We start from the raw sequence: 14,988 nt of genomic DNA on the forward strand, positions 1-14,988 counted from the left end.
AGTAACTACACTTGTATTTATCTTGTGGAAGTCAATCCATCTAAACGCACAAGATCATCCTAAAGCTGCAATGGCACTTCGCCTATTTATGCTAATTCGACACTCTGGATGGGTTAGAATTCCAAGAAGACATGGTTATGCAGTAGAAAATTGTTGCCTCGAGGATGGGATGTGGTATGGAAGACATATGAGACCTTTATGTAAGCTAATAAAGTGTAATTAATAACTATAAGTACTAAAATAGATAACTAGATAACTAATGCACTAACTAGGTTACTAAGTTTAATAACTAGGTTAACTAAACTAACTAAGCAAACCACGTGCTATACTCGTGGGAGGTCGTAGTGGTGGGATGTGGTAGTCGAGGTCTAAGCGAACAATAGTATTTGTGGCCACAGCAACCTGAGGCACCACCAAGGTCCTCTTCCCGTAATGGGCTAGATAGGCACCGGGGTGGGCTTGGGGGCGCAGGAGGTGGCGGGAAGGTAGGGTCAAGCCACGGCTGCACCAGAGAGACGCCCTGGTATGGACATGGGTAGTCAGACTCGGTGAGGATGGGTAGGTATAATGGGGGAGCATCGGAGAGGCGATAGAGAGAACTCGATAAGGGCGATCGCGAATTAGAGAGGGCGAGTGGAGAAGAACAAAAAGAAGAGAAGTATACTCATCCTAGTGGTGGTGAGCTAAAGCCTTGTCACGATCACGTGAACGACTATACTCATGCTAGCCACCCATCTCAACGTCATCGTCTACTATGCTGAGACATGTTACCTCGACGATGTAGGCTATAGCGTTGAGCCCAAAGTCTATAAAAAATAACTTTTCAAATAAAAAAAAAGAATCTATAAAAAGATGAACCCGGCGAGAATTTTTTTTTATAGAAAGGCAAAAATGACAAAAAAATTTTAGGTCCGACAAAGCCGGTGGCGCCGCAGCCTGTAAGGCGGGCCCCGCCGTCGTCCAGGAAATAGAGAGGCGGGAGCCCGGAGCGGGAAAACCGCCGCCGCCTGGTGCTTAGCCGCGCCTCCACGCCCCAATCCCAAATTCTCAATCCCGCGCGCCCTCCCCTTCGTGCCCGCCCCCCCCCCCCCCCCCACCCCCCCCCAACACCCAGACCCTAGGCGCGAGGGCTCTAGAACCTTCGCCTTCCCCGATTCGGAAGCCCTAGCCGCGAGGGTTCCGGGACCTTCTGGCGCTGGAGGATGGCGGGAGGGGCCGTGGACCAGTCGCTGCTCGACCTGCTGCCCCAGATCCATGCCCTCTTCTCCGACCCGCTTCGCGTGGTAATGATGCGCTCAGCACCCGCTCTGAACTCCCCTTCGATCTCGTGGCGCGTGGTTTAGCTGTTTCGTGGATTCCTACGGTTGGGGGTTTGTACATGACACGGATTGGATTCTGTTGGTTTTGTTGCTCATTTTAGCTTGCTTAGGGCGATGGATTTAGTTAGCGTTATGGCAATTTCTGATGATTCGTTGACATTTGTTATGCTTTATTACTAGTGGTAACTATCTGATTATGTGGGGAAATAGCTCCAAAGTGCATTACGTCCTGCATATCTGTTGATGCACTGCACTCATAAAAAAGGCATTAGTCTCATTGTTGCTTAACTCCTGTACAGATTCCCAATTAATTTAATTAATGTTTCTTTGAATACTAGATATGATTCACTGCAACTCCTTACTGAATCCTACGGATGTGATATGTTAGTTGTCATTACCAATCAGTTTTGATTTGTCTAATTCTGTTCTGTGTGGCTGTTTCACAAATAATGAAAGAGAATGAATGAGTCCTCTATGTTCGCTGAGTTTCATCCCCTGTTATGAGTGACTAAGGAGCACTATTACCCCAACTCAATATGATAAATCAGTGATATGCCTTGTCACTTGAGATTGTTGGTTACTTGTCTAATTTTCCTCCATTTCTTTTTTTGAATAAAAGGTCTCCCCGGCTTTATTGTCGTAAAGCTAACATAGGTTTTTAACGGTCAGTAGTGCAAGAGGTGTACTCAGACGCCAGGACACCGGACAAAAGAATGCAAGTGCAAGCCAGAAAAAGGCCACCAACCCAGAAACGCCACAGCAAACATTCTAATCCCTATTACATTGCAGAGTTGACGCAGCTCTTGAGACCGCCAAAGGCTGAGCAATTGATTGATCCAATCCTGATGAATCCAGATTCCACTTGATCTGCGGTGCTAAGCTTGCTTCGTTCTCCACCAGAAAGACCACCAGCTCCACCTTTTCCTGAATTTCCAGTTTGAACATCGGCAGCCAACTTCTCAGCATCCTTCCCACCATAGCAAACACCTTTTTCATTCCACACCACAGTACTCCCTGAAAGCACAAAGAATTACGTAATTTCCAGATCACCCAAATGACTGCTGAAGTAACAATATTGCACACCATATACTTTTTATTGGCTGTCCACAAAGAGGCCACAGATTCAAAATCAGTTCCAACTACTTTGTCCAACCAACCAGAAATATACTCGCAAACATGACTTGCTACACAGCACTGAAAAAACAAGTGTGTAATAGACTCTTTCTCATTACAGAACAAGCAAGTGGGATCATTCAACTCTCTTCTTTTAGCTAGGTTATCTCTGGTGAGCAACCTATTATTAGATAACAGCCAGAGAAAGAACTGTACTCGTGGAGGAATGTTCAGCTTCCAAACAGCTTGTACAAAGACTGGAATCACACCCCTATGATTAACTATAGCATATAAAGACTGTACCGAATATTTACCAGATGAGCTATAAGTCGAAAGGATATGATCCTCCTCATCATTGAGTTCAATATTCTCCACAGCTGCCCTTAACACATACCCATAAGTCTCTCAGAGACACTTCTCCTGAAGGAGAGTTGCAGCTCTTCACCATTCCACACCTCCCTAACAGATTTTCCTTGTTGTTCATTGATAACATAGAGAGGCCAGAACAGAATAGCAAGGCAAGTATTATCAAGCCATTGTTCTTCCCAAAACCTAATTTTACCTCCATTCCCAATCACCCATCTCACCCCTAGATGTGCTGCCTGCATCGCCCAAATGAGACCTTTCCAAAAAGGTGAAGTTCCTACCTCAGAGCAGCAAAAAATATTTGGTTTCTTAGTTTTATATTTAAAATCAACAATTTTTGCCCAGATACAGTCAGTATTAAGATGGTACCTAAAAATCCAAGAGCTTAATAAAGCCAAATTCAAACTTTTTAAGTCAGGAATACCCAAACCCCCCAAATCCTTTTCCTGAGACAAGCTGAAAATGCCCCATGTGTGTATTAATCATGTCAATAGCCCATCTAGGAAATTTAATAACAGAAAGAAGGTAAATTGGTATGCTCGCTAGACAAGACTTAAGTAGGATCAGTCTACCAGCATAGCTCAGTAATCTGCCCTTCCAGCCAGCTATCCTCTTTATAATTTTATCAATCACAGGTTGTAAATCTTCTCTCTTCTCAATTTAGCAAAATGTAAAGGAACTCCTAGATACTTTATAGGAAAATCACTCTTCTTACAGCAAAAATTTTTGGCAAACTCATTAGCCCTTTCATCATCCATTCCTAACACCAAAAGATCACTCTTGTCATAGTTGATCTTCATTCCAGATAATTGTTCAAAACAAACTAATAGCCATTTCAAATTGGCTGTTTTTTCTAGATTATTTTCAAGGAATAACAAAGTATCATCAGCATATTGTAAGCTCAATATGCCACCAGGCTCAGTTTGTGGTAACAGACCAGATACCAAATTCATTCTAGCAGCTCTCATGAGCATTCTAGTAAAAACATCTGCAACTAAATTGAAAAGGAGGGGAGACAGGGGATCTCCCTGCCTTAATCCCTTCCCAGGTTTAAAGAAAGTACTATTTTCATCATTTATTCTAATGCAAATAGACCCCTCACGAACTACTTTTGAAATCCACCACCTCCACTTATCACCAAAACCTCCTTTTTTTTGAATTGTTTCACAGTTACTAACATTCCATCATTCTATCTTGTGCTTTTATAACAGATTTCGTACAAATGGCTTAGTCGGAACTTCTCTATATCATCGAATGATGCCAAGAGGTAGTATTTCAGCTTTGTTAGTATTTGCCCCGGGAAGCTGTGATGTCATGAGGATGGCTTATGCAGTTAGCAAACTATGTCCAGGTTGCTTCAGGAGTTTGTCAACAAACATGGAACCAACCTCCAAGTGATTTACAGTGTGTCGGGGTGGTTGAAGAACAATCCCCAAAATTACTGTATAAAGCTCATTTCAGGGACAAAACTTGAAGGTAACACATGAATTTCTTTTCTTATGTATGGTAGAGTTTCCTGATTTGCGGTGCTCCCTCTGGGATAAATATTATGATAACTAGATCTAAAATTTTCCTGTGTCTTCACTTCCCAGTGATATGCTTTTTTCCCCCTAGTGTCAATTTCTTACTTGAGAAGTTAATCTTTCTTCCATGCAGAAGGAAGGCAAGGTTTCAAAGATTCTTGTTCGGTCCAGATCTACAGTATCCAGGCCTGTATTCCAAAAGATACAGCTGTACTTTGGAATCCTGAATTTGTGCAGGCAGAGGAGCTTTTCAACCAGCCTTTTGATGACGAGAACTGTTTGAGAGATAATAGGTATTGTTCTCTTAGCCCCCTTGGTTTTCTCCCAAGCCTCAATCAGGCACGGCCACAAAGGAATTGTAAGGGAAGACATAACCAGATGAGAATATACATAACCAAACAAACAGATAGATGCAGATAGAGTTATATATAAAATAGCGAAATTTGTCAGAGATAATATCCTGCTGCATACCTACGTTTATATGCAATTATGCATGTATATATATGCTACTTTTATCCCTGATCAGTATTCTCAATTATGCACAGGTTTTGTGGTGTTTTGAATTCTTCTGTCAAGCGAACATCCAATGGGAAGCATGTGAGTTCATTGCCACCAAAGCCCTTAAATAGTGCTGCAGTAGTCGCACAGTCTAAACCTAGTGTTACTCCAAAGGAGCAGTTTGTTACTGCTCAGCAGCAAGATTTGCCTGTAAGTTCAAAGCAGGGAGCAGGCAATAAGTCTGAGAAGGATAATTCTACAGTATTAGATAAAGCTGGCAGTGCACCTGTTGTCAAAGAACAATCAATTGATGCCCATGCAAGCAAAAGTAAAGCTCAAAATGGAAAGGCCATGCCTAGTAATGGTGGATCACTGGCTAACATGTGGGGCCGTGCATCAGCAAAACCTAAGCCTCCAAGTACCACTAATTCTACAGCTGTAGCAAGTGTTGCAGGTATTATCTCACAAATGCTCATATTTCATTCTTTGTGCTTACTTTCTTGTGTATAACTCAGCACACATCTAGTCCTGTATATCAACCCTTCCAAGCATGCTATTATATGTCTCATGCTGTTAATATTATTTTCAGCTACGGCTGATGCACAAATATGTGCAAAAGAAGAAGCAGATGGAGATAGCAGCGATGATGAACAGGGAGTAAAGTACAAGAGGGGATCCACCAATGCAAATAACAAAAAGAGAAGAGCGGTATTTGATTTTTCAGACGATGAGGAAGACGACAATATTATAAGCATTGCATCTCCTGAGCTACCAAAACAGCATACCCCAGACCCTGTTATTGGAACTGCTGAAGATGCTGAAGTAAATCAAAAGAACTTGGAAAATAATGACGATGTACCAAACAATGAGAAAGGTTCCTCAATGGGGATGGATTCTGACTTCACTGCTGAATGTAAAATCAAAACTGTCAATACTATGAACCATTCTGGGATTACTTTAAAAGAAAAGAGCAGTGATCCTCCAATCAATGACAAGAAGCAGGATTCTGCAGCTGAGCCTGCCTCCACCTCACCGAAGAGAAGAAAGGTTTTGAAGACACGCATAGATGAGAGGGGAAGGGAAGGTAGTTATACAGAACTCTGTGAAACACACTGTGCATATCCAGTCTTTTATTTTTATGCCTAAGGGATACTTAAAATAAAACTTCAATGCTTTACGTCATTATTCTGCTGATGACATGCCATGTAAAATGTTGACCTGGTGCAAAATGGTTTTGACAACCTGCAGCGAAAAAGAATAATTAAGTTTATGGTGATATAGAAGCTATCAAAACATTGAAGAATTTATAGAATATCTCCTTTTTTATTCTGGTTGCATGCATGCAAAGCCCACAAATTATATGTGGCAATGATTTGTGTTACTGATATCACTTATCCATTTGCTTGTTATGTCATCTCCTTTTTGATTTGGCAGCATGATTCTGAATCTGTTGGAAATTTTCTTACAATCCTTTTCAGTTACCGAGGTTGTCTGGGAGGGTGAAGCTTCTGCAGATGACAAGGCAGAGAAGAATGTCAACACTACTGCTGCAACTGCAAGCGGGTAATAGAATTGTTTTTAATTTTGCAGCATGTGGAATTTCTTGTCAATCCTGATCCATAAATTTATATTTGCATGTTTATACTTGAGATCGATGGTGGCAATTGATATTGAGAGGGAATCAAATACCATTCAACTTTGTTATGAAAACTCATCTTTTCTTGCTAGATCATAAGGAGCAAAAAGAAAATTGCAAATTGATTCTAGTGCGCTACTTGTATAAGTGCAATTCTAAAAATTATATAATTTCACAAGGGAGAGACTTGTTTAGCTGAAGTCACAATAGCATCAATCTTGAATTCCTCTATTTACGTACTCCCTTCATTCCAAATTATAAGACGTTTTGGCTTTTTTTTAGATGCATAGATTTTGCTATGCACTTAGATATACACTAATGTCTAGATACATACTTACATAGTAAAAGCAACGTATCTAGAAAAGCCAAAATGTCTTATAATTTGGAATGGAGGGAGTAGCAGGTTGTCTGGTTGGTGGCCCTGAGCCAGCAGAGAAAAATCTGCAGAGGGGTATATGTATATCTATCCTATCACAGTTTCCCTTGTAAAGTGTTGAGAGAAATTGACCCAAAACAGATAGTATAAGGCAGTTAATTTTCAGTTTATGCTTGGTGAACCAATGTGACCCCGTTGGCCAGACGTCTGCTGGGTACTGGTATATTTCCAAGTTTCATTTGCCTTTTTTATTGTCCGAGTGAATTTTGAAATCTGAACAAAAGGATTTGTCTACATGTTAGATGGCTATGGACAGTTGTATACAGCTTATCAGTTAGGATGTCAAGCTTTGTGGTTACTTAATTTGATGCCTGAAGCTATTTGTTGCTATAGAATCCTATATATAAATTGCTCAATGCAATGCACATCTGTTGATTACTGAATCATACTGTCTTCCACGGCTACCTGGATTCTTATCCATTTCTGCTGTGCTTATTGAATTGTTTCTCAAACAAATTAACATGCCCAAAGGATTACACAGTGAGTCACTGTCAATCTGTTTTGCTTAGTTTTGTTTGCTTATTGGAATTCCTTATGATATGTACAGTAGAGATAAGTTGTGCACCTCCCTGGTCTGATGTTCATCTTCAGCATACTATGAGATAACTTGCGCTAATGCTTTCATTTTTGTCTTCGCTGCCTTGTTATTTCCATGTTTTAAGTTGTAACTTGTAAGCGTACTAATGTTCCTTTTTATTTCCAATTTTATGTCAGGGCGACTCTCCCAAGCAAACCAAAGCCAGCAGCAAACACTGACAAAAGCAAAGCTCCAAGCAAAGCAGCAGCAGGCAACAAGAAACCTGCGAAGGCTGGAACCAAGCAAGGGAGCATTATGTCATTCTTCAAGAAAGTATGAGCCAGCGCGGTGTGCACCAAAATGAGACAGGACCTTTTGCTCAGCAAACTGTCTGCTGCCGCGCTTAGTGAACCCAGGTCTCCAACCAGGGGCAGCTCTACGTGAATATCGTCAGGCCGGCAAGTAAGAAGGGCTTCGAGCAGGGAGGCGTCCGTTAGCTATATCATTTTGTTGTAGCAAGCGTAGTGACGCTTGAGTGAAGCAGAGACCACGTCTCTTAGTTCAGAGATTATCTTGCTGTAGCTGTACATATAATTGTACTGAGGATACTCAACCTATTTGCACTTTTGCACGGTGCTGTTGTGTTGTTTGGAAGTCGGAAGGGAGAATCCTAGAAACGCCTTGGGTTATCTCTCTGGTATTGCTCGTCAGAACCACTCCACTTTGGCGACTGGCACTGGCCTGTATGTAAAGCTTGGTAGGCGCCCGTGTTTCTTTGTTTCACCGTTGGTCAGGTTCAGGTATCATCCTGTCGTACGTCTTGTGTTTCCAGCTGCAAGTTTCACACGGTTGGCCATGGACCAGCAGCAGGCTAGACGCGGCATGCTTACCTGTCTATCTATCCAAGTAGTAAATTATATATTGCAATGCAATTACTCCCTATTAATGTAGTAACGCAGCTGAGTAAGCACACACTAAATGCATGCATGCTCCTTCGAGATGACGATCTCTATCGACACTGAGACGGTAACGTGCTAAAAGATTCGTCTCTCAAATTATATGTAAATTATGTAATTAGTTATTTTTTCTAGGTAAATTATGTAATCAGTTATTTTTTATTTATATTTAATAGATAAATTGTGTAATTAATTATTTTTTATCTATATTAATACTACATGTGCTGTAAGATTTGATTTGATCGGAAATCTAGTAAAATTTTTGGAAAGTAAACAAGGCCATAGTTGTCTTAGGCCTTGTTTACTTCCACTCAAAAACCAAAATTTTTTCAAGATTGCTCATCATATCGAATCTTTAGACGCATGCATGAAGCATTAAATATAGATGAAAATAAAAACTAATTGCACAGTTTGGTCAAAATTTACGAGACGAATCTTTTGAGCCTAATTAGTTTATGATTGAACAATAATTATCGCAAACAAATAAAAGTGCTACAGTGTCGTAAAATTTTTTCTTTGAGGAACTAAACACGGCCTTAGCCTGTTTGCACTTTTGCACGGTACTGTTGTTTGTTTTCTTGTCTGGAAGTACGTCGAAGGGTGAAACGCTTTGGGCATATATCTGTGTCTGATACAGTTCGTCAGAACCACCCCACTGGAGATTGGAGAAGAGGTACGCATGTCGTGATGACTCATGACTGGCCTGTAAGTGTAAGTTTGGTAGGCGCCCGTGTGACTTTTTTGTTTCACCGTTTGGATGTTTGGTCAGGTTCGATATGGGTGTGCGCGTGCATGTGGGCTGAACTCACTCTGACAGGAGCTATAGCAGGTACATACTGTTCCGTGCAACACAACACCTGCCGCAGCATGCATGCATGCCCCATGATGACCAATCACTCTTTGGAGCCTGGATCTTGTGCACAGCACGCACAGCACCTTGGCGTGCCAAGTAATGAAGCCTGTGCAAAGTGAGCCCAACAAGTAGGAGTAATGCTCCTGGAGTATGATGTATGTGTACAGTATATCCAAATCCAGCCACTGACCAGCTCTTGTGAACTTTAGGACGCTCTGATTGCGGTACGGTGTACGTATACAACGAGACGAGAAGTAAAGGAGGCGCTGCCAAGACGAGAGGAGTGAAATACAAGGAAAGCAAAGCAAGCAGCGAGATAGTAGTAGTATCATCCTGTCTCACGTCTTGTGTTTCCATACTTTTGCATTTGCAAGTTTCACACGGCCGCCAACCGCCAACGGTATGACATGCATGATTACTCCTACATATATATTCCCGTCGACCATCAGCCCATGCATGCATATGGACGATCATGGCCGCCGGAAGCACAGGCTAGTCGACGCGGCGGCATGCTGCTTTACCTGTCAATCCACATCCGAGTAATCTATGTGTATTAATGCTCCTTATCAGTGGCGGAGCTCGCTTGAAACTATAGGTGGGGCGGATAAAAGCGATGAATATAACTGGTAGTATAAAATATCATATACACACATAACATATTTGTCGAGTTCAAAAAAAAATAAAATTCTAAATGGCTAATAAATGGCAAATATAAATATTAAATGTAGTACTTTCCCATTCAAAGGTAGCAGTTTGTAGAAAAGAGCTAACAGAACAAGATACCAATTTAAGAACAAATGAGTTAGTGTATGATATATGTGCTAAATATATTTAAAAGCAGTGCATAAGTATATAATAACTAAGATATATAATACATATACTGCTCAATTGTGCATTTTGCGTCTTATCTATGGCCACGATGTATAATATTTTTTTAGGAAACGTTGTACAATAAATGAGATTGAATCATAACAGCATATCAGGATTGTTGGGTCTCCTCATCGTGGCTAGCTGGGGCAGCTGCCCCACTGTGCCGCATGGGGAGCTCCGCCTCTGCTCCTTATTAACGTAGTAACCCAGGTAAATATTAATTAAAGACGACACACAGTGCACATGCATACCACCATGGTCATGGACTCATTCATATATAGGGTGCGTGCTCGATCTCGGTAGTAATTCGCTCTGCTAATGGGTTGAGTCGAAATGGGTTATTTGGGTTAGGGTTAGAAGCGGGTTAATTTTGAATGGGCTGTAACGGGTTTGCTTAAACAGCAAACCAGCAAACGGACGGACGGGACGGGCGGCAGCGATCGACACGGACGACGTGGCCACGAAAGAGCTAACAAGGGACGACGGAGATGATGGATCCTTCATTCATATCGCTGAACGATTGAACGCTGATGATGATATTGATGATGGTGATATATGGTATGATCCATTTATATATCGTCGCGCGCGTCGACTAGCTCGATCGCGAATGCATGCATATATATCGACACTGCTGGCCGCCGGGCGGCGGTGGGGATCGATCGGCGGCAAGCCGGCAAGGTGGGCAGACGTACGGCAACGTGCCAGTGCCAACCCGCCCGTGCATACTCTATTCCTCTTAAGTACTCGCGCGTTAATCAAAATTAAAATGGCCGGCGCGAGCTAGTAGCTTGTTGGTAGGTCCTGCAATTGTTCGTTTAGCTGATAAGTCATGACAGAAAGTACTACTGACTGATTTGTTGTGAGAGGAAAACACTGCTGAATGGATAACAGATTCGGCTGATACAGTTCCATCACCTCTAATAGCTACCTTAGCCAGCTGGACAATTAATTATTGACGGTGACAGTTCCATCACCTCTAATACGCCGGCCTACTCTGATTACTTAACTTACATTCTTCCAAATCCTTCGATCGCGTGCACTGTTGAAGTTGCTGCTCCCGTGCACTGTATATATAATAATAATATAATTATAGAATATAGTAGCCTTAAAAGTACTTGGACAAAATATTGCAGCTCCAGATGGATGGTGGTAAGCCTGGGTATTTGGGTTACCCGATTTTTTCGGGTCGGGTAATTCGGGTAATTTAAAATTCGGGTAATGACAATTGTTACCCGATATTAGTTTCAAAAAAACACTACCCGCAATTTCGGGTACCCGCTAATTCGGGTCCGGGTTCGGGTATTCCCGATTTACCCGAATTTTCAAAAAACAACACACTATACAAAATTTCAATAGCAATTTATATATAATTTCAGCAGCAATTTGTATAGAATTTCAATAGCATTTTGTAGAGAATAATATATTACTATTACTTGTTCAAACAAAGATAATTATGTTCTAATAAATTGATAAGTTCTAATATTTAACTATCAACACATGATAAATACAAAGATATAGACAAATATTTGGGTAATTCGGGTAGTTCAGGTACCGGGGATATTACCCGAATTACCTAAACTAATTTCGGGTAATCAAAATCGCTATCCGAATTTAGGATCGGTACCTCGAATTCGGGTAATTCGGGTTCGGATCCGGGTAATTCGAGTACGGATAATGGGTATCGGGTAATTTGCCGTAGATGGTGGTGCCTGGGGACCTGCTCAGACCAGCGGCTTCGTTGCTCTGGACCTTGAGGCAGCTCGAGCTCGTGGGCCCACTCGGCCCATATCACACGTACACGACGGAGGGCCCACGTCACCGTCCCGTGCCGTCCAAGAAAATCTGCCTGCCTACTTCTTCACCATCGACGGCTACTGCAATCAAATGGGCCAATCGTGGATTCGTTTGAGTTGACCAGACTGACCAAAACACTCGTGCTCCATGCCCCCATTGCTTGCGTGATTGCCGGTTCATATACAAAGGCCTTGTTTAGTTCTCAAAATATTTTATAAAATTTTTCAGATTCTCCGCGATATTGAATTTTGCGGCACATGCATTAAACATTAAATATAGATAAAAACAATAACTAATTACATAGTTTATCTATAATTTACGGGACAAATCTTTTGAACCTAGTTAGTCCATGATTGGACAATATTTGTCAAATACAAACGAAAGTGCTATAGTGTTTATTTTGCCAAAAAAAATTTGAAACTAAACAAGGCCTAAATAAATTTGTCACAAGGAACAACTAGTAATAGTGTCGCTGTCATGACTGAAGAACATCTCTAATGCCATAATCCTCTGACCTTTTCACTTAAATATTACTTTGTTTGGTCGTTTTGATTCTTTTAATTTGCATTACGTTTTCTATGTGCATAAATATATGCTATATGTCGATACATAATCTCTGTTTGCTTGAGCTTATCTGTTGAATTTGTCATCGATTTAACAGTGTTTTTCTCTCACAACAAACTATAAATAATATTTTTAGCTATGACTTTGTGCCAAACGAACAGAGCCTTAAATCCTATATCTCTAGAAAGAAAAACAAAAAACCCTATAGTTTTGAACTGAATTAATACTAGCTATCTTTCTGATTCATGCTCCAACAAAAGGGAAAAAACATAGTTGCCACATCTCGCATAAAGTATGCAAATTAAACAAACTTGTCCCTCCCCTCCCTATGTTTTGACAATTGGTTTTGCACAATCCATTGTTTTCATAAAGGTTTGTTCTTCTACCTTTGTCTAGTTCAGCTAAACATTTCTATACCCCTGCTTTGATACACTTATAATCAAATTATGGATCGCCGGCCATGAGAATCACCAATAATTGCACCAAATACCCCATGTTTTTTATTATTATCGTGGTCATCCATGGCAAGACTTGACGAGAAATTTGATCTCCGTGTACTGTGGATTCATAGACCACAATCATGGTCCTATGTTAGGATCCGTGTTTTCCACTTGTGGGACACGTATCCAAACAAGGCTTGTCTACGTTTCGTAACCAAAATTCTGCATATTCGTCATTTAATGTCATGTGAACTAGTAGCATATAGAAATGGAAATTACGTCTTAGTAGTGAATATAAAAATATAAATCCTAATATCCTTTGGAGCTATGCTAAGCAAGTCTTAGAAATATGTGATAACATAGAAAGGTTTGACATAACTAAAACATCTTTTCGATAAAACATCGATGCGATGGATATGTGAAACACAGATGCACCGATTCATCTTTTTGGATATTATAAACATGTTACAAAATTAGTAGTAACTAGGCTACTATTCCCTTCATCGCAAAATAAGTCGATATCTCACATTTCAAGTAGTCAAATAATCTTAACTTTAACAAAAACAATAATACTTATGGTATGAGATAAATATCATCTAGATTAGTCATGTCGTATTATATTTAAACATATAAATGTTGGTCTTTTGTAGATCTAGTTAACGTTAAGATTGATTAACTGCTAAAATGCAAGATGGAGACTTAATTTGTGACGAAGAGAGTAGACATGGATCGATAGAGTGAGTAGACTTTTGTATTTACGTGGCCGTGTATGACGTGTCAGCAAATGTGCCCGCGTGTGAAAAATGTCAACTCCTCTCCAGCTATCAACAGTAAAAGCGAGCCAAGGTTCGGCGGCCCACGGCCAGGCCCGGGCCCACACGTGATGGACGGCTGCAGGAGCACATCCAATCCACCCACGTGGGTCGTGCGGCGTTGGCGTCAGAGAGAGAGAGAGAGGGCCGTGCCAGATAGTGGGCGTGGGCCCCACCAGAGCGCGCGCTAGCGCCGTAAAGGGAGACAACGAGCGAGGCTGCTGCTCTGCGATCAACGATGATGCGCGTGCAATAGCCGTTGGTGGGCTAGCGGTAGACGTTAGTTCCGTCTTTTATTTTTATTTAACAAATATTATCTGATTATAGAGTAACTAGGTTTAAAAGATTTATCTCGTGATTTATAGATAAATTGTACAATTAGTTTGTATTTTCGTCTATATTTAATGCTCAATGCATGTGCCGCAAGATTCGATGTGACGGAGAATCTTGAAAAGATTTTGGTTTTAACAAGGCGCTAGGCCTTGTTTAGATGCGAAATTTTGCTACTGTAGCTTGTGGTAAATATTATCTAATTATAGACTAACAAGGGTTAAATGATTCGTATTATGATTTACAGGTAAACTGTGTAATTAGTTTTTTGTTTTCATCTATATTTAGTGTTTCATGCATGTGTCGTAAGATTCGATGCGATGAAGAATCTTGAAAACTTTTTGGATTTCGGACCCTAGTCGAGAGCCTCGGATTCGGATTCCGGGGAGCAGCACACTAGCAGGCTGCAGGACATGCTTTCCGTCGTCTTCGTCTCGTCCCCGGCCCCGGGCCCCGGCCTCACGACACGGAGACACGTATATGCATGGATAACGCAACGGCATGTCGTTCGGATACCACGATGCGTTTCGACTTCCGAGGATGGCCTGGCCGGAGCAGTTCTATACTATACCGCGTTTTCGAGGCAATCCATCCGTCATCCGTTGATGATGATATACTAGCAGTGACTCAACCAACAAAACAAACGTATTATTTGGTCTATTATTAGCGGCTATAATAGTTTGCAACTGTGAGATTAGCTTGGTGCCATTTACATCTACTAGCTAGCTTGCAAAAGTGTTTTTTAATCTATTAATAACGACTTATTAAAGTGTCTCTAACAATATGAGCTAGCATTAGTTCTAACCTCGCAAATATGGAGTTCCTCTTGGTTTCATACTAGTCTCTTGCTTTTTACACTATTTAATGAGTAAAAAAATAATTCAACTAGTTCTATGTCAGACCATTCTTCGCTGGGTTGGGGTGCCTAGAGCATCTCCAACAACTTGGTAAAATTCACTTG

At 41.1% G+C, this 14,988-nt stretch overlaps 1 protein-coding gene across 1 annotated transcript; it reads left to right on the forward strand.

The window, feature by feature from the left end:
* On the forward strand, positions 1,090-8,191 carry LOC8080502. Its single transcript, XM_002454933.2, has 8 exons — positions 1,090-1,283; positions 4,010-4,065; positions 4,150-4,274; positions 4,455-4,614; positions 4,867-5,273; positions 5,409-5,903; positions 6,298-6,382; positions 7,606-8,191. Exons 1-8 carry the CDS (start codon positions 1,203-1,205, stop codon positions 7,745-7,747), a joined length of 1,551 nt encoding a protein of 516 aa, XP_002454978.1. The 5' UTR covers positions 1,090-1,202; the 3' UTR covers positions 7,748-8,191.

Source organism: Sorghum bicolor, chromosome 3 (assembly GCF_000003195.3).
Source record: "Sorghum bicolor cultivar BTx623 chromosome 3, Sorghum_bicolor_NCBIv3, whole genome shotgun sequence".
Lineage (NCBI taxonomy): Eukaryota > Viridiplantae > Streptophyta > Magnoliopsida > Poales > Poaceae > Sorghum > Sorghum bicolor.